General features: G+C 47.1%; 1 protein-coding gene across 1 annotated transcript; it reads right to left on the reverse strand.

Moving 5' to 3' along the window:
* Positions 1-1,823: 1,823 nt before the first annotated feature.
* On the reverse strand, positions 1,824-22,703 carry LOC108097208 (irregular chiasm C-roughest protein). Its single transcript, XM_017199355.2, is given in 9 exon segments — positions 1,824-4,036; positions 4,218-4,392; positions 4,395-4,768; positions 5,357-5,459; positions 5,747-5,968; positions 6,730-6,930; positions 7,035-7,539; positions 15,367-15,448; positions 22,302-22,703. Coding segments are annotated over 7 exon segments (2,355 nt in total). The 5' UTR covers positions 7,536-7,539; positions 15,367-15,448; positions 22,302-22,703; the 3' UTR covers positions 1,824-3,257.
* Between the last annotated feature and the right edge of the window lie 3,654 nt (positions 22,704-26,357).

A 26,357-nucleotide genomic window follows, 5' to 3' on the forward strand; every position in this document is an offset into this window, starting at 1 on the left:
GGGGGAGTCGGCAGCGCAAAAGGTGCCACACGATTTCGCCAATTGTCAGCGAGTGCTTGAGAAAGGGAGTTATTTTCGAACCTCTCAAGTGGATACAAGGTACAGAATATAAGTATAAGGTCGTACATTACACATGAAAGGGCAATAGGGACACGAAAATAATTGCGAATTATCGAACAAAGTATTTCCCGCTTAAATAGAAATGTATTTTTACTTAACATGGATTGCTGGCCTCCATAAATGTTATTAGGATATTATCCCAATTTCCCACAGAACTTGCAATGAAATATAATCGAGTTTCAGAAACACGAGGGCTGCTCTGTTACAAACACTGCCCAGAGGAGCCCTTACCAATGCCAGTTGTTCCGGCTCCACTTTCACCGGTCTGTTGACATTTGCCGACTCACGTTAGTTTCAGTTTCGAAAGTTCCCGCTTCGCTTTTCCCAATGAAAAAGCGCTAATTAACACAGCCAACCGCACTTGCAACTTCCTTCTGGCTAAGTGCACGTATGCCCGAGCCACCCCAGAGCCATAGCTCCACTGCCCCACCATCCAGCTATCCAGCCATCCGGCCATCTAATCCACCCACTCAGCCACCCTCTGCACTCTGCACCACCAGCACCACCCCGTCCCAGGAAGCCACGTGTGACAGCGAGGGTCGTTCGGTGACAAAGGGCAACTAATTTAGTTTAATGGGCGTCGTGCGCGACTTTGTTGCCCACAGCCGCAGAATTTCTTGCGGCCAACACTTGCCTCAAGGGGCGGCGAAAAGGGGCGGCATGTGGGAAGGGGGAGGTGGGAGGAGGGGGTGAGCGGGTGGATTGGCGGCTTGGTGGATTGCTGAATTGGTGGGTGGCGGGTCACCCCTACGCACTCTCATTAAGTATTTTTGGTCGAGCTTAGAGCGAGCCGTTTGTTTGCACTGTCAACTCAACAACTCTGGCACACTGCACTGCGAGAAAGCGAGGGGCCACAAAAGAGTACGAAATATTTGTTCCACACTTACCCGGCTTTTTTGCAAATAAACGTATTTTCTTGAAAATTGCAAGCAAACGTATTTTTCTTGAAAATTGCAAGCAAACGTATTCTTTCTTGAAAATTGCAAGTAAACGTATTCTTTCTTGAAAATTGCAAATAAACGTATTCTTTTCCTGCAATTTAAACGGAAAATAAATCAACGGATATCAAAAACACTGCATTTCATCAGGCACCAAAATAACCAAGGTCTTGAGAAATCGAACTAAGCATTAGCTAATTAATTTGTTCAATACTACGGCTTTAGCCAAATAATTGGCTCTGGCTCACATTTTCGTTTAATTCATTTGTGGCCTAAAGATTTTGAAAATATTTGTGAAGAATTTTAGGAAGGTTGTCTCTTTAACTTGAGTTTCAGTTTAATATTATTATTGTTTACTTGAGTTAGCAACTTGGTTTTCTGTGGATGGTTGTTTTCTTGCCAGTGCCAAATGACTTACTTATTCGTGAAATGCAGGTCATTCTGAGATACTCAATTGCATACCACCCACCTCTTGCACCGCTGATTCCGCTTCAAAGTTCAACTTCACTTCTTCCGCCCATTTAATGCGATTTTTGTCAGTGCAGAAACGCCAACTCCGAGGCGACTTTCCATAAATTAACACACATGACTAGCGGCGACGGTGGTGGAACGTTTTCATTCCACTTTTGTTTGTTTGATTTTTGGCTTTTTGCAGCTAGCTGACAGTTGGTCCTGCGACCTGGGCAAATTAAAAATGTTTTTTGCCATTCGTGTTTGTCCTTGGTCTTTGATGTCCAACTCCCAGTTCGCTCCGCCTCGTTTTCGTTTCTTTTTTCAATACATTTTTATTCTGTTTTTATCGTGTTTAACTTTGTGTGTGTTTCAATGCTGCTTATTTGCCTTTATCATTCGCGTTTCGTAAACAGAAACATTTGTTGGCTCCGCGCTTAATTGGCGAACTGATAAATGCCCGCAGCTAGTAAATTTAGCAAAAGAAGGAGTAATGTTACTTTTCTGGGAGTCCTTACATGAAATACGCTCACTTATCAAAATATAATGCTTAGGGCTATGAAAAAAAATGCATGTTTGTATATATATATGTATATATCTAGAGCTAGGTCTACTCTTTAAATATGCGTGTGTATCTTTAGTTAGACTATAACTAGGATATAAGACCATTATACACTTAGAAGTACACTTAGCACAATTGAACTGACGAATTGAATACGTTTACGCTCCGCTCTTCCATTTTTTTTTGTTTTTCTTATTTTTTTTTGTTTTTTATAGGCGTTCGAGATGCATGGGCGTGTCATAAGTTAAGGCGACTGTCAAGATCTAGCTTCTATATTCATTAGTTATGTAAAAGGTAGTGCTACACGATGCAGAAGAAGTTTATGGGGGTGGTTCCGATCCGAAAGCGGTTCCACCCCGACTTAAATACTATCAGGTACTTTGGCATTTCGTTGGCTTACTCGCTACCATTCAACTGAATGTCTTTATGCTTGTATATCGATTCATTAACATTTAGCATATACTACGTTGTGTATAAATAAAAGAACTCTCTCTTTCCATCTTCTACTCTTGCCAGTTTTTCAGCGATAATTATGAAAGGCTTTCGAGTTACCAATAAATGAATAGAACATTAAAATAAATAAGTTAGGTAAGAAAAGAAAGAGTAGACAGGGTTAAATGGGGTTCTTGGTTGGATAAGACAAAAAAGAAATAGTGTAGATACAGAGAAAAATAAAAAGAGAGCTGAAAACATGTTCGCACTTCGTTGTTCCCTCGCAAAACTGTTAAACTAGCAATCAGTTAATCAGTTAATCAGTTAATCATTTAACCAGTTAATCAGTTAACCAGTTAACCACTAAATTAAGGCGTTTTCCTAGCAAGCGGTACACTCTCTAATCTGTTCTGCAAATGCCTAACACTCAATCTTTGAAGCTTAGTCTCTTTCTAGTCGAACTGCGAAATAGTCTACTGTACGTATTCTATACTAAGGACAAAAACCGAAAGAATTAACCCTAGTTCTAAGGACTGAAGAAGTATTAACGCTAGGACTAAGGTCTACGTGATCAGATGTGTGAGTACCTAGAGTGCTTAAGCCTAAGCAATTCGAATTTTTGGTAGCTGAAAAAACGCACCGCCAACAGGGACGCCCCCTACAGCGTTCCTCTTGAGATCAGTCTTGGCGTGGCTTGGTGGCTCCTTGGTGGCTGCTGGCTGGTGGTTGGTGGCTGGTGGTTGGTGGTTGGTGGCCTACACTGCGGTGGGCGGCGGCAGCAGCGAGGAGTTGGAGGAGCGCAGGTAGGGGTTGCCGTAGATGGCGCTGTAGCGCGGGTCCACGCTCAGGGCCATCGAGCTGGGCACCACCACGTGGTGGCTGCCGGCGGTGGTGGTGGCAGCGGAGACGGAGGCAGAGGCGGCGGCGGCGGTGCTCTGGTTGCTGCAGCTGCCGTTGGGCGAGGAGCTCACCACCGAGGCGGTGGTCGACTGCAGGCTGGGCAGGCCGTTCTCCTGCCGGATCTCCCTGGAGCCGATGATGCTGCCGGTCAGGCTGCCCCCGCTGCTGTTGCTCAGGAAGGTCATCGGCAGGCTCTGCGCGTTGGACTGGCCGGCCTGGTGGTGGTGCTGCTGGTGGTGGTGGTGGTGCTGCTGCTGCTGGTGCTGCTGCTGCTGCAGCTGCAGCTGGTTCTGGTGGTTGTTCTGCAGGATGGTCGAGCTGCCGTTCGACTTGGTCGAGCAGGTGGTCAGGTATTGCGGGGGCGGACTGTAGTGCGTGCTGTAGTCGCCGTAGGGCACGTAGCCGCCCGAGATGTCCACCTTGAGGTCGCTGTAGTTGGAGGTGCGGTCGCCGGGCTCCAGCTTGCAGCTCACCCCGCCGTTCTTGGTGATCTGGTGCTCGCTGATCACGTCCGCCGGCGGCAGCTTGGTGCGCTTCTTGCACTTGATGTACACCACGACCAGGATGGTCAGCACCAGCAGGAAGGCCACCACCGAGATGCCGCCCACGATGGTCATCAGCAGGGAGACGCTCTCTGCGGAAGGCACAAGCAAACGGGCGATGGACACCGCGGTTAGGTACAACGGAGGATAGAAACCGAAAGCATCTACTGGGGATTGGCACGAGAAAGGTGACCCCGCGACCGACAATGGAGTCCAGTCAGGGGTTAGGGGCATGCATTCTACAGCTACAGCTATCTAAGATCCGATACTCACTCTTGGCCTGCAGCTGGATCTCGGCGACGTCGTTGCCGTAGTCGTTGACCACCGTGCAGTTGTACTTGCCGTAGTGGTAGGCCTGGCTGTCCCGGATGATGAGCGTGCTCTTGACGCCGCCGGGCACCGCGTCCACCAAGATGGAGTAGTCGTGGCCGGACTCCGCGCTGATCTCCCCTGCCCGTTGAAGGTCCACGAGACGTGGCGGGCCCGCGGCACGCTGCTGGCGAAGCACTCGATGCGGGCCGTGTCGCCCACCAGGCCGAACTGGGTCCTCTGCGAGCCGATGGCCGGCGAGCCCTTCAGGTAGACGAAGGCGTCCGCCGAGATCTCCGCGTAGCCGGGCACGCTGGCCTTGCAGTAGTACCGGCCCGCCGTCTCGTTGCTCACGCTGAAGGTGAGGTTCGTGCTGGTGCCCACCACGCGGTCGCTGGGGTGCTGGATCCACACGATCTCCGCCGGCGGGTTGCTGTCCACCTCGCAGTTCAGGGACACCACGCTGCCCACGTCCGCCTCCGTCGACTGGGGCCGCTGCCGGAAGCTGGGGGCATCTGGGGGCGGGAGTCGAAGTTCCGTGTTAGCCATCTTATCGGATCCAACAAGAGGGATCAGGTCCCAACTTAATATTAAGGGAATACAACTTGCTTTAAACTACTTCTCGTATTTATTTCGATTTACTGCGCTCGTTTAACTGCATAAGTAGCTCAACGCTTTAGTTGTTGGGGAAAACGTTTGACATTATAGCAAAAACAATCACTAAAAGTATATTTACCTACTAATTAGATGCAAAAGGGGCGGGTTTATCATGTATCTAATAAATTATTCAACAAAAACACGCGATAAAACGTATTTAGCCTAGGGACTCTCCAATTTACACAGTATTCCAATTCGAAATATTCGATTTTCCCCCGATGCCAACGACGTTAAAAAAACAGTAATTTGATTTGGCCAATAATTCGGTGCCCAAAGCTACATGGCTGCCGCTGACTTATGAAAATCTACAACTGTAGGTGTCAGTAATTTAAACGAGGTCCACCAATATTTGTTAATTGATATCAGCGATTGTTCCGCAATAAAATTCGAGTGGCAAAATACGAGTGGAGTGACAACCGCAGTTGTCAGTTATCAGGATTACTTACAGCTTATATCGAGGGTCTCGCTGTCCTCGCTCTTGCCAACGGAATTCTGGACCTCGCACTTGACAATCGCGTCGTGGAACTTGCGCGTCACATTGCGGATCACCTGCAAGGAGGGAGAAGGAGAAGGAGGAGGAGGAGGGTCAGCCATGAGTTCCAGTTGTGGTTAATGGTGGGAACGTTAGGCCTTTCCGGTGGCGATCCAACTGGTCTCCATAATTGCTGGCATTGTGCAACGGCCGGGCAGCATTTTAATCGCAATAGTTGCTTCAATTATGCGCCGGCCTGCCAGGTGGAATGTGAACCAGTTCCAGGAGGAAATCTCGGGGGAAAGGCCTCGGGTTTCGCCAGGCGGAGAGGCTGGGGCAAAACGGGAGGGGGAGTGGCACTTACCATCTCGGTCTTCTGGCCGCCGATGATCGGCTCGTCGTTTATGAACCAGCGGTAGCGCACGTCGCTGGGATTCGCGTCTGCGCGGCACTCCAATCGCACCAGCGAGTGCTCCACAATCCGGGAGCCCGCCGAATGGGCCCCTCCTGCACCACCGGCCAGTGCAGCTGCACCGCCGGGCAGGGTGCCGATCACGTTCACCTTCACCTTGGGCGCGTACTTCACCTGAAAGCAGAGGAGTGGAGGATCTCAACCCATGTTCGACGACATATTTGCATTTGGGGGTATTTTAGCTGGGAAACTCGGGAGCGGGAGCAGGAGCTGCTGCATCGTTGCTGTCCTCGCAAAGCCCATTTACTGGCCACTCACTCAGCCCCATTAGCAGGCAATCCTGGCAGCGCTGGCAGCCCTGGCACCTCCTGGACCGACATCTTCGTCAGGATTTGTCAGCGCACGGACATGCGACGTCCCCCCATTTCCCTACTCCCCCATTTCCCAGACGTCACCCGAAAACCAGGCCAACGACATGTGGGCTGAAGTCAGGTCATTGTTGGCTCCTCGCCTTCGCACCTCGCACCCCCGGCGAAGAAGCGAGCGAGCCCCTTCCGCCACGTCCGGGCATGAATTAGCCCGTCAGTGTCGAGCCATGTCCATCCACAAAAGGCCATTCAAAAATGCTATCCCCTGGCTTGCGGCTGTCCCCTTGTCGCCGGGAACGAAGGGAGCCCCAACAACACACCCCTCTGGCCATTCGAACGGGAGATAAGGGACTCTGCCTGCGGCACCAGAGTGCACTCGAAGAGACGGAGGAGCCTTGCCAAATACACTGCACTGCTGAGCACGTTGGGAGCTAACCATTTCGATTTGAAACAAGGGATTCAGGGGAACCCCACCCCGGGTTTCGCCGAGTGCAGGCCTGCAATGAGCTGTCAGCAGGACGACCCGACGCGTTGGGTTGCCGGCTCCCCCGCCGGAGGCCTACTCACCTCGACACGTATTTTCGCCGAGCGATAGGTGCGGTCCGCCGTATTCTGCGCCTGGCAGGTGAAGTTCGTGTTGTGGTGCTCCTTTTTGGGGGTCAGCCGCAGGACGGACTTGGCCGTAAAGCGCCGCAGATCGGGCAGCGGGATGACCGTGTACTCGATGTTGTCCGTGAGCACGTTCCCGAGGCCATCAATCCAGGTTATCTGCGGGCGAGAAGAATGAGGATGGCACCGATTGTGGTTCATTGTTGTCTCGATTGCTGCCACACAGTGGCCACGGATACGTCCGTCAGAGGGGGAACACTCACCTCGGCAGCCGGCTTGCCGCCAACGGAGACGCACTCGATCTCGACCTTGCGGTCCTCGGTGGCGAAGATGGCCTCGCCCTGCGTGATCTTGGGCGCCTCGGGCGGCACGAGCACCGTGAGGGCGGCGAAGGAGGACCGGATGGCCGGCTGGGCCTCGGGGCCCGGGCTCACTTGGCACTGGTAGCGCGCGTCGTCGTCGAGCATCACGGGGTAGATGTCCAGCGAGTAGTCGCCCTCCTCGTCGCTGCCCACCATCGCGTACCGCTCGAAGCCGCTCAGGTCGCGGGAGGTGCCCAGTCCGAAGTCGTCCTTGGTCCACTGGAGCGTTCCCTGCTTGTTCACCACGCGGCAGGGCAGTGTCACCCTGGCCCCCACCACCGCCGTCTGGTCCTGCGGCTCCATGGCGAACCGCTGGTTCTGGTAGCTCGTGTAGGGCGAGGGCGAGCTCCTGGCCACCCCGACGACTGCGGCCAGCAGGAGCAGCTGTAGTTGGTGCATCATGGTGCTGGAAGGAGGGAGAAGAGAGACTGGGTTAGTTCGCTGCTCTTGGGAGGCGACCCCCTCTTAAAACTACCGGTAGGAGACTCCGAAGTGTAACCCCACATCAAGTCCTTCGACTGACTGCGATTTGAGGATTGGGTGCAACAAGCGGGGGGGACGGGGAGGGAAACCGGATTCGATCCAAGCTCGGGAAAACCTTGGACAGGCGCCAGCCAATACAACAATGGAGCCCCGACAAAATTGTCTTTTCTTCTTGTTCACACATGTATCTATTTGTTTATTTGTTGTGCTTTTTATGATTGTTTTGCTTTGTTGCGTTTTCGGGTTTGTTTTTTATCGCGTTTCGCGTTTCGCGTTTTGTTGAACAAATTTTTTGAGGGGCACAATTGCCTCAGGGTCTTATTACTTATTATTGTTCGTTTATGGTTTGCCGTTGGCGCGCGTATTTTTTTGTTTTGTACTCGTACTCGTACCCATTTTATTTTCATTCGCATTTTATTCGGTTTTATTCATGTTTCCCAAGTGCAGACAGCAGTACAGCAGTACGTGAGCCCCGAAAGCGAATTACATTCAAATTAGTCGAAGGGTGGAGCACCGAAGGGGCCGCCGCAGAAAGGCTTAAGCAGTGGGGCAATCCCGCAGCTCTCGACAAGCGGACGAGTGTGCGGAGGTCTTGCAAAATATTCAGCAGTGTCGGGGCAATTATTTAAAACGGATAAGTAAACACTAAAACTGCAGAAGAACGAGAGGACACAGTTGAAATGAATACATAAGCTTCTTCGAAGACCATCAAAGATCTTAACTCTTTGCCCTGGAAGAATTCCTCGTGCTAACCACTCAATCGCAGACACCGAGTCTCCATCCCCACTTCCCCTTCCACTTCCACTTCGAGTTGCGTTTGAGGTGATTTGCTTAATAAATTGCAGCTACAATATATGGAGCTCAATCTGGGCTCCAAGTGCTAAACTACACTCTTTTCACTTTTCACCTTCCGCTCACCGCCTTTCCGCTTCTCCACCTTCGCTTCCCAGCCATTTTCCAGCTCGACGTACAGGTGCCGGCTGCCTTGGAATTTTCTCACGCACTTTTCCCAGTAGTTGCCCACTTTTTTACTGCTTCTCCACATTCTGCGGGAGTTAAGGGTCTCTTTAGTCTCCAGTTTTTTTTCGTTCGCTTCCGTCGGTCTAATTTCGTTTTCTTGTAGCTCGTCGCTATTTTTGTTTTTATTGCACTTATACGGAAATTGGCGGCTCGAATTAAACGAAATTATAACCGAAAATGAAATAATAGACGAGAAGAGATCCATAAAGAAATAACCCAAAAGATGCAAACGGAGCCAAAGATTAGCGGGCTTCCCTTTACAAAAAAAAGAAACGACAAGACGGAAGGGCTCAAATCCGGGAGGCGGGGCTTGGAAATTGCTCGAAATCGGAGTTGTACCCGAGAAGTAAATCCGAATCAAAAACCACCGGAGGCTATGGAAGTCTGTCTCTGAAGATGATAATGCTGCGCTTGCCAAGCCAATTATAACTGATTTTAGACACGCTCGCAGAGGTTTTTTGTTTTTGGGCCATCTGCCTTTTACGGGCGATAAAGATTCAGTTTCATCGGTTTCGAGATTTGGGTTTTGGGAGAACAGAGTCTTCGAAAGAGTTGATGGCCTGCGCATCGCTGCTAGAAATCGGTTTTATTGCCCAAGAAGAATTTACGGCCCAACCTGATCTCAAAACAGGACAGCTGCGAACAGCGATTATCGATTAGTTGTGTGTTTGCTTTTGGGCACTACACCGTATGAAATAATCAAATTGAAACCTCTTCGCATTGCCTTTCTTTCTTAAATATTCCTCCAAATGTTTTAGACCATCTGGGACTGCAATAACTCTCTGCTGCTTTGATCATGTTGCCCCCATAAAAGTCTTCTCCACTTCTCGGCTTTTTTCTTCTGTTTTCCCGACCTCGCTGTCACTGTCCCGATATCCAGGGCATGTCATACACGAGGAAACCCACCCGCCCAGAAAGGAGTGGGTGGGTGGTTGGCCAACAATACAAATCACTCCACTCATTGGCCGAGTCCGAGAGCCAACAGTAGCAGCTGCCATCTGGTTGGAAAGTGCCTGGACTTCTCCTTTCTCCTCGGAAAACTAAAGCTCAAGTGGGGTGCCCCATTCCGCCCCCTTCCCGCCGCTCACCTGCCGAAAAAGTTTCGTCGGCGGAAGAAGCAGGGCGAGTGCGAGTGTTCAATATAAATTTTTCAAAGTTATTTGTACCAGGTGGGCCTTTCTTTATTGATTTATGGGGGCCACTTCGAAGTGCTTAGAAGGAGCAGTCGTTGGAACTTCAGGGTCGTCGTCGAGGGGCGGCAAAAGGGGGGAATGCGGGGAATGGGGGGATGGTTAAACCGTAAATGACAAAAGTCTCGAAGGAAGCCGCACATCCGCTGCAGCTTGCATCTAATAACCGGAGCGAACTGGCGATTGTAATGCGATCGTGGAAACGGGTTTACGCCTTGTACACTGTGGTCAACGGAAAACCACAGAATGTAATTCATTCATATTGCAAATACGAAGGCAATATTTTTTACCTCATTTCGGGACAATCTTGGCTTTCAGGAGTGAACTGCGATTGGTGAATATATAATGCGAGTATATTTGTGCTTCTTTTAGCTCCAGTCTGTCTGTATCCTTTTTGGACTCGTATAGATAGTTATTATTGTGTTTTGCCCACCAGGTAACCCTTTTTTTTCTCACTCTGGCCCGGCAACTTGATCTCGGGCGTCGTTTTAGCACCTGTTCCCCGATTCCAGTTGCAAGTTGCAACTATAAATATCACAACAGATGCTTGGGTTGTGGCATTAAAGGATGCAGTTGGAAGCTGGACGCTGGACGATGGATGCTGGATAAGTGCAGCTGCATCTTGGGGCCAGTGGCGGCCGGCGAGTCTGCAAAAGGGGGTCGAGTCGGGAAGGCAGCTGCAGAAAGGAAGCCCGATGGCCGGGGAAGCTGCTGCTGCTGCTGCTGCTGCTGCTGCTGCTGCTGCTGCTAACTGCAGACTGCTGGCAACTCGCAACTGCCGATTGCCGACTGCCGACTGCCGACTGACTGACAAAACAGGCAAGCAACCATCTCCCCATGCAGAGCAGTCCACAAGTATCGATTGGATTGAATTGAAATGGAATGGAATGGAGTGGAGTGGATTGGAGGGCCGGGGGTCGAGTCGAGATTTATGTGTGATAAGCGTCGCCTGAAAATAATTACTGTATCTCTCTTGCCGGAGCTGCGAAAATTGAAAACTGGAGCGGAAAGCGTTCGCAGCGGAAATGTTTTTCTTGCCATCGCAGTTTTCAGTTTGCCGGTGATTGGCGGCGTTGGGTTAAGAGAGCGGAGCGAGGGGCTTAAGTCCCAGATTGCGGCAACGAAATCGGGGAAGTTATAAGATAACTTCCAACCTGCTTCTTGCCGATGCTTCGGGTTCAGTCTCAAAAAGTTATAAGTGTTTTACAGAAGGTATGGGGATATAGAGGATATTGAATTCTATATGCATATCGACAACGATTGTGCACAACTCGAATTTGACCAATTTCCGAGTCAACTTGTGTCTCCCCGAAAACACGAAAAGCCAACCTAAAACCGATACCACAAAAATCAAGCTCATGTGTCCCAAAAGAAAGCCTTGTGCGTTGTAAAATAAGTGAATATGTGCACAGCACAGCACATCCTTTTAGCATTCTGTTTGCTTGAGTAAGCTGTCCCAGCAGCCTCAAAGTTGTTCAAAACAAACCGAAAACTCAACTTTAACTGTCAGTTAAAGTGTCGACTGTACTTGAGGACGTCTCCATCTGTCTCTATCGCACCTAGTCCCGTCTCCCTCTCCCTTCCACGCGCCACACACACACACACATGAATGCGCCTTGGGGACCGGTTAACCCTTTACCGGCAAAAAAGATGGGAAAGAAAGCTCGCCCAACAGGAGAGCTACTTAAAGGACTTTTGCTGACAAAATGGAAAAGGCAACGAGCGGAAGGGAAAGGAGACCGGGATCGGAATCGGAATTGGAATCGGAATCGGGGAGAACCGGAAGGGGCATAAAGGATATTGGCCGAGGTCCAGGGTTCAGCAAAGATTAGGACAATTAAAAAGGGGAATGCTTAACAATTAAAATCAATTTGTGCGTATGCCTGTGTGGGTTCCCCTTTTTCCCCATTTTCCACTTCTCTCTCGCCCTCTTCTGTTGACAATTTGTTTGCTCGAACAAATCAAGTAAAAGGCAACGGCTAAGTGGCAAAAGAGAAAGCGGAGGGAAAGTCAAAGTCAAAGGATGATGACTGCCCGGGATTCAATTGACCCTCTTCTGGCCATCCTTCCTGGCCATCCTCCATCCACCATCCACCATCCACCATCTCTGATTACGAGACAAATGTGTGTCCTGGGGCAGTAACTGGAGCACCAGGATCCGGATCCGAGTCCCTTCCCACATCCATCCCAGTGTCAATAAAAAGGCAAAAGGCCAAAAAATAAACTTAAATCGCCTATTAATGGGCCGCACACAAGAAGTTTTCGACCGGAGTCAGCACAGCTCAACAGAACAGTAAACGGAGGCCAAAAGGGTCATCACTCAGCCCCAAAAGGAGCTACTGATAATTATCAAAAAGGACAGCAGCCCAAGGAATAGAAACACGAAAAGAACTTCAAGGACTTACCAGAATTGATAGTCCAATATAATCAAACAGTCTGCTGTTTGATTCAAACGTGATCCACCAGCAAGTATTGATTGACAATCACAGCCACTGATAAAGGGGTAGTTCTGTCAACACTCTCGTTTTTAGTTGAACAGAGCATGGCCACTCTGGCAGCGATCGACCAGTGTTGCCTAGCATTGATTGATGCTCAAGTCGACAAGACTGTTTTCAACCAACCCCATAGATCAGATCAATAAACCCGAAACGAAACTTAAAGCCAGCTCAGATTTCATAACACTAATCGAATCAAGCCGAGACCTCCGATTTGCCTCAATATACGTATAATAACCAAGTGCAGCTCACCCAGAAGAACGAGTAAAGTTATTCATCAATTCTCCAAGCTCCGCGCGGATAAAACCGGACGAAGGGGCTGAAAAACTTGTTAGCCGTGTATAATTAAAGCATCTGGGTTCGATCGGACTCTCATTAGCATAATTCTAACATAATTCCCGACATGGCCAGGCATAAAATTATGAAAAGAACTCTCGGCAGCCGAAACTCCAAATGAAATCGTAGGAAAGAGATATACACACTGGCGTGTATAAAGGAGATGTGCTTCGGGAATGGAGCACAGCGAATGAAAGTTGCTTGGCCACATCGAAGCAGAATTTCAATCAGTAAATTGAACACCTGAACTTAACTGATTTCGTGGTCGCTTTTTGTTTCGTTGTTGTTTTTTATGCTCTTTTGTGTGTGTGGTTTGGCTTTATTATTTCGATTTTTCGACCAGCTGGAAAGGGGAGAAGCTGCGAAGAAGCAAAACAAGTCGAACTCAAGCAGCAGGAAATTAAGCCAGGCCGAGAAAGACACTGCTGCAACAATGTCAAGCCGAGCCGAGGGGAGCCAGCTGCTTCGACTTGGGCTTAGTCGGGGTTTCGGTTTGGTATTGGTTCGGCTTTGGTTTAGGTTAGGGTTTGGTCTGGGTTTTTGATTTTCGGTATTGGGTATTGGGTTCCCCGGCGACCACAGCCACAGCAGCTTCCCCACTTTACGTTTAGCATTTTTTTCAAATTCATGTTAATGGTTTTGTATTACAAGCGATCGGCGCAGCACAACCAGTCGGGCGGGCGGCCAGTCGAGATTTGTATAACTTTAAGCCTTATTAACATATTTTATGCTCCATCCGAGCTCCGTTCCAAGTCCAAGTTCGCCCACACACCGACATTTTTCATTTCATTTCATTTCCAAGCATCTCGTTTTATTTCTCTCCGTTTTTGTGTGGGCCGCCACTTTGACATAGATCGATTCAATCGGAGCCCCCAAATAAAACAGAAACCCACCAGAGAAGCCATGAGTTTGGCGAAGAGTGAAAAATGATTTCGAAAGCAACACTTGACCAGACAGCATTTGAATAGACGCCGATGGTCAACCGAGATTGTTTTGGACCACCAGTGGTATTGGGCAGGGGGGTTCTTCAGCCACTCTCGCCTAGTTTTTCAATTCCCCTTTTAGTGGGGTGTTTTAATTGATCTCGATCCCTCCGATTGGAATAGAAGTTCACTTACTATATAACCTCTCTTCTGCCCCGTGAAAAGACACAGCCAGAAATGTTGTTTTAGATCCAATTTACCGCGTTGACCAAGCTTCTTAGTGAACAACATTCCACGACTCATTGAAATGCCCACTGCAAGCCGAGTTCCCATCGGCGATGTTTTCATTTCAAATTATCATCCATCTACAACCACATCCACATCGATGGTCGCCTGACCAAGAAAATAAAATTCGTGAGCCCCACCTGACAGCTGTCACTGTTTCGGGTACCTGTGCCTCTGCCTCTGCCTGTCCCCGAAAACCCAACTGAGCCCAAATACAGAAAATAAACAATCTCCGCCGGCTACCTCATCTCGGACCCAATACCAATCCCAATACCAATCCCAATCCCAAGCTCGTTCCTTTGTTCGGCCGTCAGTATCCCCCATTTCCTTCTCCCCGTGCAGCTAATTGAGTTATATCCCCGCCACATGACGCTGCAGCCGAAAAGTCAGCGGAAGGCGTCAGTGGGGGAAGCGGAGGGGAGCGGAGGGGAGAGGAGGGTAAACCTATTTTAAATCGTCATAAAACGGAGAGGGACTCCACACAAATACGAATCGATACAATAAACATTCAGGTTTCTCTCGCGACAGGCGAACGTGTTAGAGAAGAGCGGTAATAATGACCGCGAATGGAAAGGTGCAGAGCTAAAGATGCACATACAGATGCAGATACAGATACAGATACAGATACAGATGCAGATACAGATACAGATGCAGGTAGATCAGAGGTACTGGGACGCTCGACCCACTTGGCGCTGTCAGTTTTTCCTCGCTGGCTGTTCCGTTTGATTGCCTTGCGGTCGCCGGCGCACTGGCACTGGTGGGTGTGTGGGCGGGAGTTCGTTCGGCGGGCACCTTATACGTACGTATATGCCGGCTATATATGCCAGCCAGCTGAGTCGTGGTGCAACCACCACGACAACAAAAGACAAAAGACACGGCGAGAACAACGACAACTTCCACTGGCGACACCTTCGCTCGCCTGCCTCCAACTAAATCCGATTATAACTAATTATTATGGACGCTGAACCCGAACTCGAGGCAGCAAATAGATAAATCGAAGGGGCACAAATGACAAAGACGAACGGGTGGAGGGGGAGGGGGAGGGGTTTTACGACGGGCAGGGTTGCCAGTTGCCAGTTGCCAGTTGCCAGTTGCCAGTTGCCACACCACTTGCGGGCTTGGCGTGGGCCGCTCTTTTCTGACCGTGTCCCACTGCTCGCCGGGTTTCTCGGCTCTACTTTATTATTCTCCTCTTTTGAGGTTGCGACTTGAGTTGGGTTTTGTTATGGACATTGTGTAATGTCAGTTATGTGTCCATATCAAAGTTGTGCAAGCGAGTATACTATACAATACATGCAACTACTAAAAAAGGGGCATCTTTAGCCTCCAAAGGAGATTGATAAAACGTTTGTGGCCCAGTTTGACGTAGGTCCTTGACAGCCAAGCAGATATTTTGCTTAAGTATTCTATTTTGAAAGCAAAAACTAGAGTATTGTCCGCTCACTTTCCCACTCTACTGTCCAGTCGTTAAAGTACTTTTTTCCCCGTCTGACTGACTTACCTTTAACACCTTCTCGATGGGACCACAGCAGAAGTCTCGAGTGTCACTTTCTCGCTTTTTGCTTGTCGTGGAGCCTGGAGATCTGCAAAGAGAACAGTGGAACGTAGCATAAGTAAGATTATTAATTCAATTCTTGTTACTGCGCTGCTCCCTTCGCTGCCCTCTGCTCTGTACGTATTAATTGTTGTTGCTAATGTTTTTGTTGGCCCTAATGCCTCGGCTGTTCGTCTTCATCTTGGCCATAAACACGCACAGCTCGTGTTTGGCAGCGACGGCTTCCGCAGTCATTGCGCCTTTATGGGGCACAAAGAGTTTATTAGACATTAGGTACCCTACCGCAGCCGCAGCAGTCCCCTTTACCACTTTTATCCTGGCCGAAAACTTGCAGGCAATCACGCATATTTCGCATAAAACTCAACAATCGACGTTTTCATGCAACGTTGTGTGCTTGATTTTGGCTTTTGGTCCTGCTCGTTCTCGTTTCTGATTTCCCTATGGCCGACAGTCCTTTTCTGCCTAATTTTCTATCATGATCTTTGCTAATTGTCGTAATGAAAATTTATCGCCGGCAGAGGCTTGGTATTGGCTGGCATCCTCAAACAAATTGCAAATATCTTGGCAATCCGTTGAGCTGCGTAGTCTGTTAACTCTTTGAAGCAATTTAGATTGGCAATATTATATCGGCAGTCACAACATCAACATCAACAACAACTATGAATAATATATTGAGACTATGAGTTCCCAGAATCAGACCACGTTAAGTCATAGATGGTACTCCCAACATTTTCGACTGGCATGCAAAGTCGCCAAGCGAATTGAAAAATTGATGCCTGCATTAGGGGGCTCCCCTGCAACCCTTCTCCCTGTAAAAGTAACCGCAGATACTATACTGGGCCACCCTGGCCCCCCCCCCCTTTCGCCCCCGCACTCTCTGTTCCATATTTAACCCCTTTTTGGCCCCCTCCACGCCTCTTTTAGTTTGATAAACCGACGGACATGATTCATGGAGGGTTCCGTTGGCTATGCTCTCGATTATATCCTTGCATGCCTAAGGTTTTCGGGGGGGGGCAGAGGTCCCCACTCCTTTCCAGGGGCTGCGGTACACAAACATAGACAGAACATGCAATACAATACAAATAAAAACACAAAAATGAAAAAGTACAAAACGTGTGTGGCACGAAAGCCGAATCAGGCGATTGTCTCTGTTTTTTCTGTATATTTTTTAGGAATGGTTGGGTGGGTGGTGCCTCGGGTTGTGGTGGTGGGGTGGTGTCCCGGCTTGAACGCACTTCAGGACGCAGACAGGACAGCTGGAACGGAGCTGAATGTGGCAACAAGCGTTAAGTGGTTGCCTGTTTGTCGCTCGTGTACTTGGAAATGTTTTACAAATTCAGCAGCGTGGATAAAAATGGAAATAATGGGAATATCGAGAAATCCGGCGGGGGAGCTGGCAGGCGGCCGGGCCGGGAGGGGGTCAAAGCCAACCATCCCCGTCAGCTGTTTTTCGTTTTCCGTAGACCAAAGTCAGCTGCTAATCCTCGGCGGGGGTGCCCTGCCGCCAGATGACGATGACTCATAGAGCGTCGGGGTGACTGCGATTCCGTATTTTCGGTGGTTGTCAAAAAAAAAAACCGGTGGAATAAAATCGAAACTTAAACTAGAGTGCCAAGGGGTGGTTGCATAATGAGTCATAGTCCCAGCCGGATGAATTATTTATCAGGAGCTCCAGCTATTCACTGCTCGGCAATCGAAACGCTCGAAATTCGGGCTATAGTGTCCAAAGTTTTCAATTCCGCTCCCCATTAAATAAGTGGCTTTAAGCTCTCGTCTCACTGAGTATTCTAATTGTAGCAACTTGGCGTGTTCCCTACTGCGTTCCCCCAGATCCCGACATCGGTTCGCTCCCATTCCTTGACCAGCCTGCTAGCCTGCTATCTTTGCCCGGCACTTTCATCTCGTAGACCACAAGGTTTTCACATGCTAGCCGCCCTGGAAGCAGAACCAAAGTTTCGGGCTTATCTAAATGCCATTTTATTCCGGCTGCTTCTTGGCTTGTTCTTGTTTATCTTGCAGATACATCTGCGAGGATGGGAACGAAGCGTTCCGTTCTGCGGTCAGAAGTTGTCAGTTGATAAAAATGCCCGGGCAGAGTCAACGATAGCCCGAAATCCACTTTGGCTAAATGTAAATATTAAATTTGCGCATAAAAATAATGCGGCGAAGGGCGGCAGGGGGATAGGGGATAGAGATAGCTGGGCCAGCAACTAAAGTGAATTTACAAAGGAAAAGGAGAGCCATAAAAAGCTGACTGCGACAGGACTATGAAGTGCCGGCAGTGGAGGCTAAGGTCCTGGACTCGAATCCTCAATTGACGCGCCACGTCCTCGAAGGCAAAGAGATACATACGTATATATCCAGCTACGGGTTCGGTTCGGTTCGGCAGGAAGGCGGGAAGGCGGAGGGAGACCGTGCCGGAGGACTCCATAATAATTTTATGCGCTTCCAAAAAACTTCCGTTCAGTCACTGCGTTGTGTTTCCGCCCAGAAGTCGGATGTCGGAGGAGACATCGCACATGGTTTCTTCCCCTTCAACCGAGGTGGCAGCGTGAGTCGCGCACGAGGGTCCAAGTACTCCGTTATTTTGAATCAAAATAATTAATAAGTCGTTGCAAGATGATTATACGTGTTTTTTTAGTTTTAGTTTTTTCTAAAACATTTAAGATGTCGGCACGCAGACCCATTTAGATATTTTCACGTTGCTCGCCAAATCGCTATAGAAATTTCGTAAGTTTCCAAGCACTTCTTTTTTTTGCGTAAGCAAAAGCTTTCCTTTTATGGTTCCTATTCGCCAGCTGCCTTGCCTGATATTTCCCCTTTCGCGGGATGGTGGTTCAGGGGGCTTGGGTGAGTTTTTAGGTGGTTCTCTGAATGAATGAGCGCCGGCGAGCGAGCGGGTGAATGAATGAATGAATGAATGTTCAACTGTCACTCCGTCAGGCGGGCCAAGCGGAGTCAGGCCAAGAAAAGGAAACCCGCACCACCCATACGTCGCGAGTGGGAGTAGGGTGGTGCGAGGGTGGGTCGGGGTTAGTGGATGAGTGGGGCGACAACGCGTCAACATTGTTGGGAAAAACGCGGGGGCCAAACGAGTAATGACATATTCAAGCGCAGCGCGAACTTGACGACGCCCCAAAGGAGTGAAGATGTTCTTCACCAAGAAGACGCCTCGCTGGGAGGGAAGCGGGTTGGGGGGAAGGCGGGGGAAATGTGCGCAAGAAGGGTTGCCAGACATTTGACAAAGCTGGCGACAAGGACGTACACTTGTAATAACACGAAAAGGATATTGTAAAACATTTTCATAAGTTCTCTCAATTTCTGAGCGCTTTTTTCTTCCAGCTCGCGACGCGTTCAATTGCTGATGAAAATGGTCCTCGGAGGATGGAGCAAATCTGAGGGTTCTGCGGCGACTCAAAGGAAGTGCGCCAGATTACGTTAATTAGTGCTGAGATAATCTAATACGTGTGAACCTAATGAGGTTTTGAATGATTTCCCCTCTTCAAGTGGTATGGCCAAAGCTGTAAACTGCTTCTAGTGTTCATAGTATGCAAAATTAAAAGAAGGCCACTCTGCTTACTAATTGGGCTTAAAATGAAATAAAATTGAATAAAAATTTTAATTAGTTGGTTTTTTGAGCCATATGGCAACAATGGCAGACTCGCCTTTCCATAGAAACTATGGTTTGACAATAAGAACGTTATGGCAATTAAAGTCTTGTGAACGGTCTTTGGGTAGTCTTTACCCTCAAATCACCCTCTATCATTTTTAGACTAATTTGATGTTTGTCCACATTCGAGATACGAGTTTTCTTGGATTTTTTCTCTTGGGCTGCCTGCCAACCACCGAAAAAGTCAAGGGAAGGGAAGGGAATCACACATGGCCGTCCGTTCTCCATTTACACCACCCCCTCGATCCCTAAAAGTGGGATTTCCACCAGTCCCCTTGAACTTTTTCCACTCCCCTTCTGCCTCTTCAAGGCGATGGCACACTTCAATTTCTGTGCCTTCCACTCTGGAGCCAACTTTTCCCATCAATGACTATTAATTGGCATTCTCGATGGCTGGAAAGGCGGTATCCATGGGCCGGGGTGATTCAACCCCCAAGACCCCCCTCCCACCTCCCACAGCCCACCGCCCAGCGTGCTTCGCTTGCATTAAGGCGGCGCCATTAAAGCTCATCAAAAATGCAGTCCAAAGTGGCGCACTTTAAAAATGCCGCCTCTCATAGATTTTCGTTTTCAATTTCCATTTCCCCCTCCCTCGCAAGTAGAGTGCTGTTTTTGGGGTCAGAACCCCCCCTGCGGACCCCACCACCCCCTCCTAATGATGATGGCTTGACAAATATTTATTGCTTAAGCATTTGAGTGCAAATATTTTAATTAGTCTGGCGACAAGCCAACAGATCTGGAGATGGAAATATAGATGAAGATGGGATGGAGATGGAAATGGAAACGGAGCTGGATTCTGGATTGTAGATTCCGGGCTCGTTTCTCAGCGCTGATGAGGCTTAATGAACTGCAAAGCGGCTCTCAATTGCCTTCAATTAACCAAATTAACCAAGGGATAAATTGTTCGCCTTTCAATGCCCTCGCCTTGCCTGGCTTTCTTTCAAACGAGATGAGAAATTAGCTGGCTCCGGCAGATGCAAATCCCAAGAAATTAATTCTTCCCCAATAAGCCAAATTATGTTTTGTATAAAGCTTCTCGGGGGATCTCGCATTTAAAATGCAAATAAAGGCCGACTACCAGCAACTAAAAAGATCATTACACGAAAAACTTTCTTTAACTTACTGCGCGTGGAAGAAGGGGCCAGAAAAGATGATTGAAGCAGTCAAATCAGTGGAAGCGATACGGCAGAAACTGTCAAAAAGGCTGACAGCTCCGCTCTCATGGTGAACCAGGTGGATATGGAGAGGCAGCGAAGGGCGAGGTGAGGTGGTGCCGAACATAATTTGTGGCATGCAAAGAACTAACAAAACGGGCAGGAAAAAAACACAAAATCGCAGGACGAAATTGAAAAGGAAAAATAAGTTTCGACATGCTGACGAGGACGCGTCAAAACGATCCAGCAAATGCGGCCTCGCCAATCGATAGCTCAGCAAAAAATGCAACAAAAACTACAGCAAAAATAAGGAACAACAACTTGCGACATGAGCATGTTGCACTTCCTGCCACGCCCTGCACACACCGCTCCCAAACGCCCATTTTTTCCTCATTCCCCATTTTCCTGTCGATTGTTTCAGATGGTTTTAGCAATTTGCAGTGCCAGCAAATTGGGCCAAATTATAAAATCCAAAAACTTCGCTCACTCTCAAATACACAGAGAAAAACTGTGACAACCACAATATTTACATAACTACAGATTAAGTTCAACTAACTAAATATTTTAGGGGATTTTGTATTTTATTTCCGAATACCTATTTAAATAAAAATTAAAAAAGAGAGTGGAATGCAAGCAACTCAACGTTTTCATTTGCACTTCATCTTTTATCGTTTTTTGAATAAACTAATAAGCGCATAAGTATTTGGCACTGTGTATATACCACATACAGACATAAAGCAAAATAAAGCAGCAGCATAAGTAAAAGGTTAGCTTGCCAAGAAGAAGCTGTCGAAGATTGAAACTTTACTTTCTTTTTTAATGACAAGGGACAGGTGCGTGAGCCTTAAGACATATACTTATGCAGCTGTGTGCGTGTGCGAGAGTGCGTATGTGTATGTATGTGTGCTTAGTTAGTCGATGGATTGGTGAAGCTTCTGGGCAAGCAGCTTCTTCAACTCGCATCTGTATCTTCAACACCGATGCTGCCAGCTACGTTCTCTCAGTTTACAGCTGCAGGCAATGTATTTTTGGTTACACAGGGGAAAAAATTTGAAGGCATAGATTTAATTTACCTAAGCATTTGCAACGACATCGAAAAAGGAAGTTAAAAAGTTATTTAACATAAGATAGAAATAAATAATTCGAGAACGATCATTAGACCCATTTCTTTTTTGCCCGAATAGGTACAGACGCATTACAACAAGTTAAATTTAACGAATGATCAAAAAATATTACTTATTAGAGACAAATAAATATATTAGTTTTAATACAATTCGAGTAATAATTTTTTGAGAATATCAAATAAGACTTATTTTTTCAAATATCTGATAGCGCATAACTTTGTATTTATTCGTCATCTGTTTAAAATATTTTTTAGTTAACAATACAATTTTTCAGTGTGAAATAATATTTTTCTTTGCGCACATTTTATGATTTTAGATTTACTCAAATGCTTAAGAAACCCTAATCGTTCGCTTGTTTGTTCCTTTTTGCCTCTAACACATTTTTGTTAAATTTAATCATAAATCATGCAAAGTTTAGAAGGAAAAAATCGAATCAGTTAAGCAGAGCACTTTTTCAAAGATGATCTTGTGTGGAATGGTAAAAAGAAGAAGTTAATTAGGCGGCCAAGGTATATTATCGAATAGGTTTTTGAGTGCTGTGGTAATGATTTTTATAAATCCATCTGCATAGGAAAAGCGAAAGAAGTTTCAGTTTCAAGAAAATATATCTATAAGGTTTATGATTATGGTGAAACCTTTTTTCAAAAAACAACAGAATTATAATAAAGCACCGATGAAAATGCAATTTCATCTTTGGTACAAATCAGAAAACCGAAGTAATCACCAAAACTTGTAAACAGAATGTCAAAGTGTCCGAAGCGAGACCTTTGGAAGGCCAAAAGAGGCGGTTGCACTGCCAACAGTATTTTATAACAAATTCAAGCGAAAAGGTCAAAGTGAGGGAGTAGTTGCTGCAGTTGGCACACGGAGTACAGCGTAAGCCAAAGCATAGGGGTTCGCTCCATATGTAACCTGTTTACTTTTTTGACTCACCTTTTTCGTACTGGGATCCTTAGTCCTATATATTGTTTTCGACAGATACTGTACAACCACAGGCACTAATCCATAATCGTTGAGGGAAAATTCTAGCACATATGGCTTAGTTTGGGCCTTGTTTTTATTCCTTTAGCCGGCTTTAATACATTTTCAGCACTCACTTTTCCACTGGTAATCCACACCAAAACACAGTTTTTGGGCTTTCGATTTCACCAAAAAAAAAAAAAAACTTCAAACTTCTTCAACTAAGATTCAGTTAGGCCAATTTTGCACTGGATCTGCTGTCTGCTGTTATCTCGGGCGAGTTCGAGTTTTCGTCTTCGGGTCTCGAGCGTTGAGTTCAGGTTTTCGGAGTGTCCGCCGCTGCGAAACGTACGGGACGAGCGAACAGAACGGAGTGCGGCCTCGGTTCGAAATACGTGCTTCCCTGCCTGGCCAAGGGCTCCACGGCTCCCGGCCTCGAACAAAACAAAGCGACGCAACGTGTTCGAGGCGGTTGCGAGCGGGTTGCGAGCGGCTTTCAGCGGCCAGCAGCGCGCAACAGTGCCAAGTCGGCTTGGGTTTGGGGGTTCGATGCAACCGCTGTTAGCGGACCAGCGATCGGTTCAGCTCCTCCACGTTGATATATGGTTTTCGTGCAATTTTTTAAAACTTCTTGTTCAGAGAAAGAAAATGTGTTTAACAGAAATATATTGTTTTAGGGCTCCCATTTCGCTTCTTTATAAAACGGTGAAACATTTCTAATGATCCAACTTCTTTGTCCTACAGTATATTATTTATATCGATGCTGATCCAGAAGTAATATATCTTCGGTATATCGGTTCGCAGATGTTACGACCCTTTGTTAGGGTATAAGATGTAGACTGCCTTTGCTGTGGCAACAATTTCGGTGATATCTCTTGGCCAAGTTCCCCTTCTGGCCAGGCCAGACCATCTACCTCAATTGCTCTCCGATTTGTTGTTAGCAGCGCCACCTTCCACAATAAGTGTGGACCACCAACTGTTGCCGAGTATAAAGGCATTTTTTGAATTGAACCTTTTAAAAGCTGCAGATTAAGACGAGGTCGCAAAATTGGCTGCCGAGAGGTCAATGCTGTCGGGGCGGCAGATGTTTTCTACCTCTCCTGAATCTTCGCACCCACGACTCCTCGGGTTGTGATGCCAATCGGAGGTCTTTCTGCGGACTCTGGCTGGCCAAAGAAGCTGCGAGGTACGACATATGGTCCAACTCAGCCTTTGGAGAGCCGTTTGGCCAAAGCTATACGCTTTTCATGCGCACTGAACCGGAATGGCAACCAGCTGATACAAAAAAATTTGCAAAAAATTAAGCAAAGCAAAAATTAAAAAAAAAAAAATAATAATAATAATAATAAACAACAATGACATCCGCTAAACAAACAGCTGAACTTAAGCTTTTGTAGGTGTCACTCTTTCCAAGCTTTTCCATACAAGTTTAGTGATATTGGCGATCAAGATGGAACGCTATATATATTGGTTTTGGAAATGGAGATATGGGAAGACCAAAATAAACAACTGTCGGGGGGAAATTTATGGCACGATTGCTGCGAACGTAATTTAAACTACGCGTGTGAGGGAGGAATCGCCTGAAAATCCGAGGGAGACTTGCCTGATGAAGTGGCGGCTCTTCTCCAACTTTTCGTCTCTCTCTCCGGTCCCGTCTTCGCGCCTCTTTCTTTGATTTTCATTTTCTTTGGCGAGGTTTTCAATCCGAGGGGAGATTTTCCAGCAACTCTGATTTTCTTTGGTTCACCAAGTAATTGTCATGTAATTTATGGCTGCCGTATGGGAATATCAACGCATTGCGCTCTAAATTTACCCAAAAACGAGAGATAAAGAGAACGAAGGAATGGTCTGGGTATTTCCTCTACTTGACTTTGACTCTGTGCACAGTCGAAAAATGTGATAAACACACTTACAAGCCATAACAAAAAGCATTTTTCAATACAAAAGATCTCGGCGGGATCAACAAAAATTCCACGGGCAAAAGGTTTGCTTGAAACTCTACCCAAACTATTAAAATCAAAATTCCACACACATTTAAAAACAATAGTAATAATATCCTTATTAGTTGGTATGCATTTTTTCTTGTCCTTCCCCATTTGAAGAGCTAAAAAACAAAAAGCCGAAACAAATTTTGTGAAGTGCCCTTAAAGGGCAGACTCAATTTCCCTATCATCAAATCGATTCGAATGCGATAACATCCGCCCTGTTTTTTTGCTTTCAAACTGACTGTTTCGTTGGGAAAAGCTTGTGCTAAACAATTTCCATGGCAACTACATTTGCAGACATCCGCTGCCATCCCCATTTGGATTTTCCATCATTGTTGCCAGGCTGCTAAATATAAGCACTCAGACGTGTAAGTTACAAGCCCCGTGTCCCGTGTCCCGAGTCCCGAGTCCCGTGTCCCGTAACCCCCTCTCCAGTTTCATCTCCATGCGACTTTGCATCTCCCGGACAGCTGTACTTTGGCACGCTTCTTCGCTCCCGATTCTCCGGATTGCGATTCAAGGGCAGAAAGACACCGCCAATCTCCAGAAGCCTCGGGTCCGTCGTCCTTCCCCCGGGAGTCTCGCCATCTCCACGAACTATTTTTGAACGTCCGGCCTTTCTTTTTTTGCATTGCGCCGTGTTCCCCTGGAAATGCCGTGTTTTGTGCCTTCTTTTTAGGTCGAACACCCTGGAAAGTCAGGGCATAATCGACCAATCGACCCACGGACCACCCTTAACGCTTCCATCAATTAAATCATTCGCATCAGTTATCAAGGGAACCTGGCAGAGCTGTATGTATCACTTCAAGTTGATTTTTATTGGGGGAAAACTATACATCGAACGTTTTAACGAAACTGTTTACTTTTGAGGACGGCTCAACGATCGAGTTTCCTGCATCTAATCCCCATCTATATACCCTGCAATCCCTCCCCAGTGCAGAGGCCAATGCCAGCCAGCGTCTCTTTTTATGTGTGTTTACTGTGAAATTTATTTTTAATTTCAACGACGCGACCTGAACCCTCCTCTTCCTAGTTTTATTCTCTCTTTTTGCCCGCCTGTAAAAAGAAGCCATGGAAAGGGAAAACATTTAAACAGGATGCAGCATTTTCAGGCGGGCTCCAGGGCGGGGGGGCTGTAGCCGGGGGGAGGGGTTGAAAGTGTCCCACCCAAGTCATGCTGAAATTGCTTAAAAATTGCCAGACAGTGCAAATATGTTCCCACCGAAGGGGAAGCGAGCGGTGGGGCTCAAAGGGGATGCTGACTCAAAGTCCCCCGATTACCCCGTCCCTGAAGTTGACAGCAGCGGCAGCAACAAATAGTTTTCAGCCCTCCAAAAAACGAGCAAAAATAATGTGAAATAAAAATATTACAAAATGCAAAGCGAAAAGGATCAAGGCCTTCTGCTTCGCAGCCCCCTGACAATCCCCACCCATGGCTATGGCTATGGCTGTCAGTCTGGGGCGCATTAAAATGCAGAATGAGGAGCATTTCATTTGCCGCCGTCGCCTGGCGAAATTCAAAATCAGCAAATTACGTGCTGGGCCAGAATGTAACTAACACTTTGCTAGTCATCCCCCACCGCTCGATTTTTCCGCCCCTCCAACCATTTCCCCCATTTCCCATTTCCCATTCTGCAACCCCCTCGCGCCTAAGACGACATGTAATTATCGTTCAAAGAGATATTTCTCAGGGGGCGACAAAAAAATAAAGTTACTCTGAATGGGGTCCAAAAGTAAATAAGGCAAAGGTTAAGCAGTCGCAGTGAGTGGCAAAGTCCCAGCGAAAATGTATATCTAAGTTATTGTCAAATTTCAAAATGTAAAAACAGACAAGGAATAACTTCCATTTATAATCTAAATAATTTGATCAATTATATATCATATATATTATATTATGAATTTTTTATATTTGAAATTATTTTTTTTTTTAACATAAACAAAAAGGTTTTCGGTTCACATATCAAGATTGATTCTTAAGATTTTTTAATCAAGTATGGTTTTAAAGCTTAATACTTTTCTTCGAGTAATGGAGTCCCTTTACTTT

The sequence above is a fragment of the Drosophila ficusphila genome, unplaced genomic scaffold (genome assembly GCF_018152265.1).
Source record: "Drosophila ficusphila isolate 14025-0441.05 unplaced genomic scaffold, ASM1815226v1 contig_198, whole genome shotgun sequence".
In the NCBI taxonomy this organism is placed as follows: domain Eukaryota; kingdom Metazoa; phylum Arthropoda; class Insecta; order Diptera; family Drosophilidae; genus Drosophila; species Drosophila ficusphila.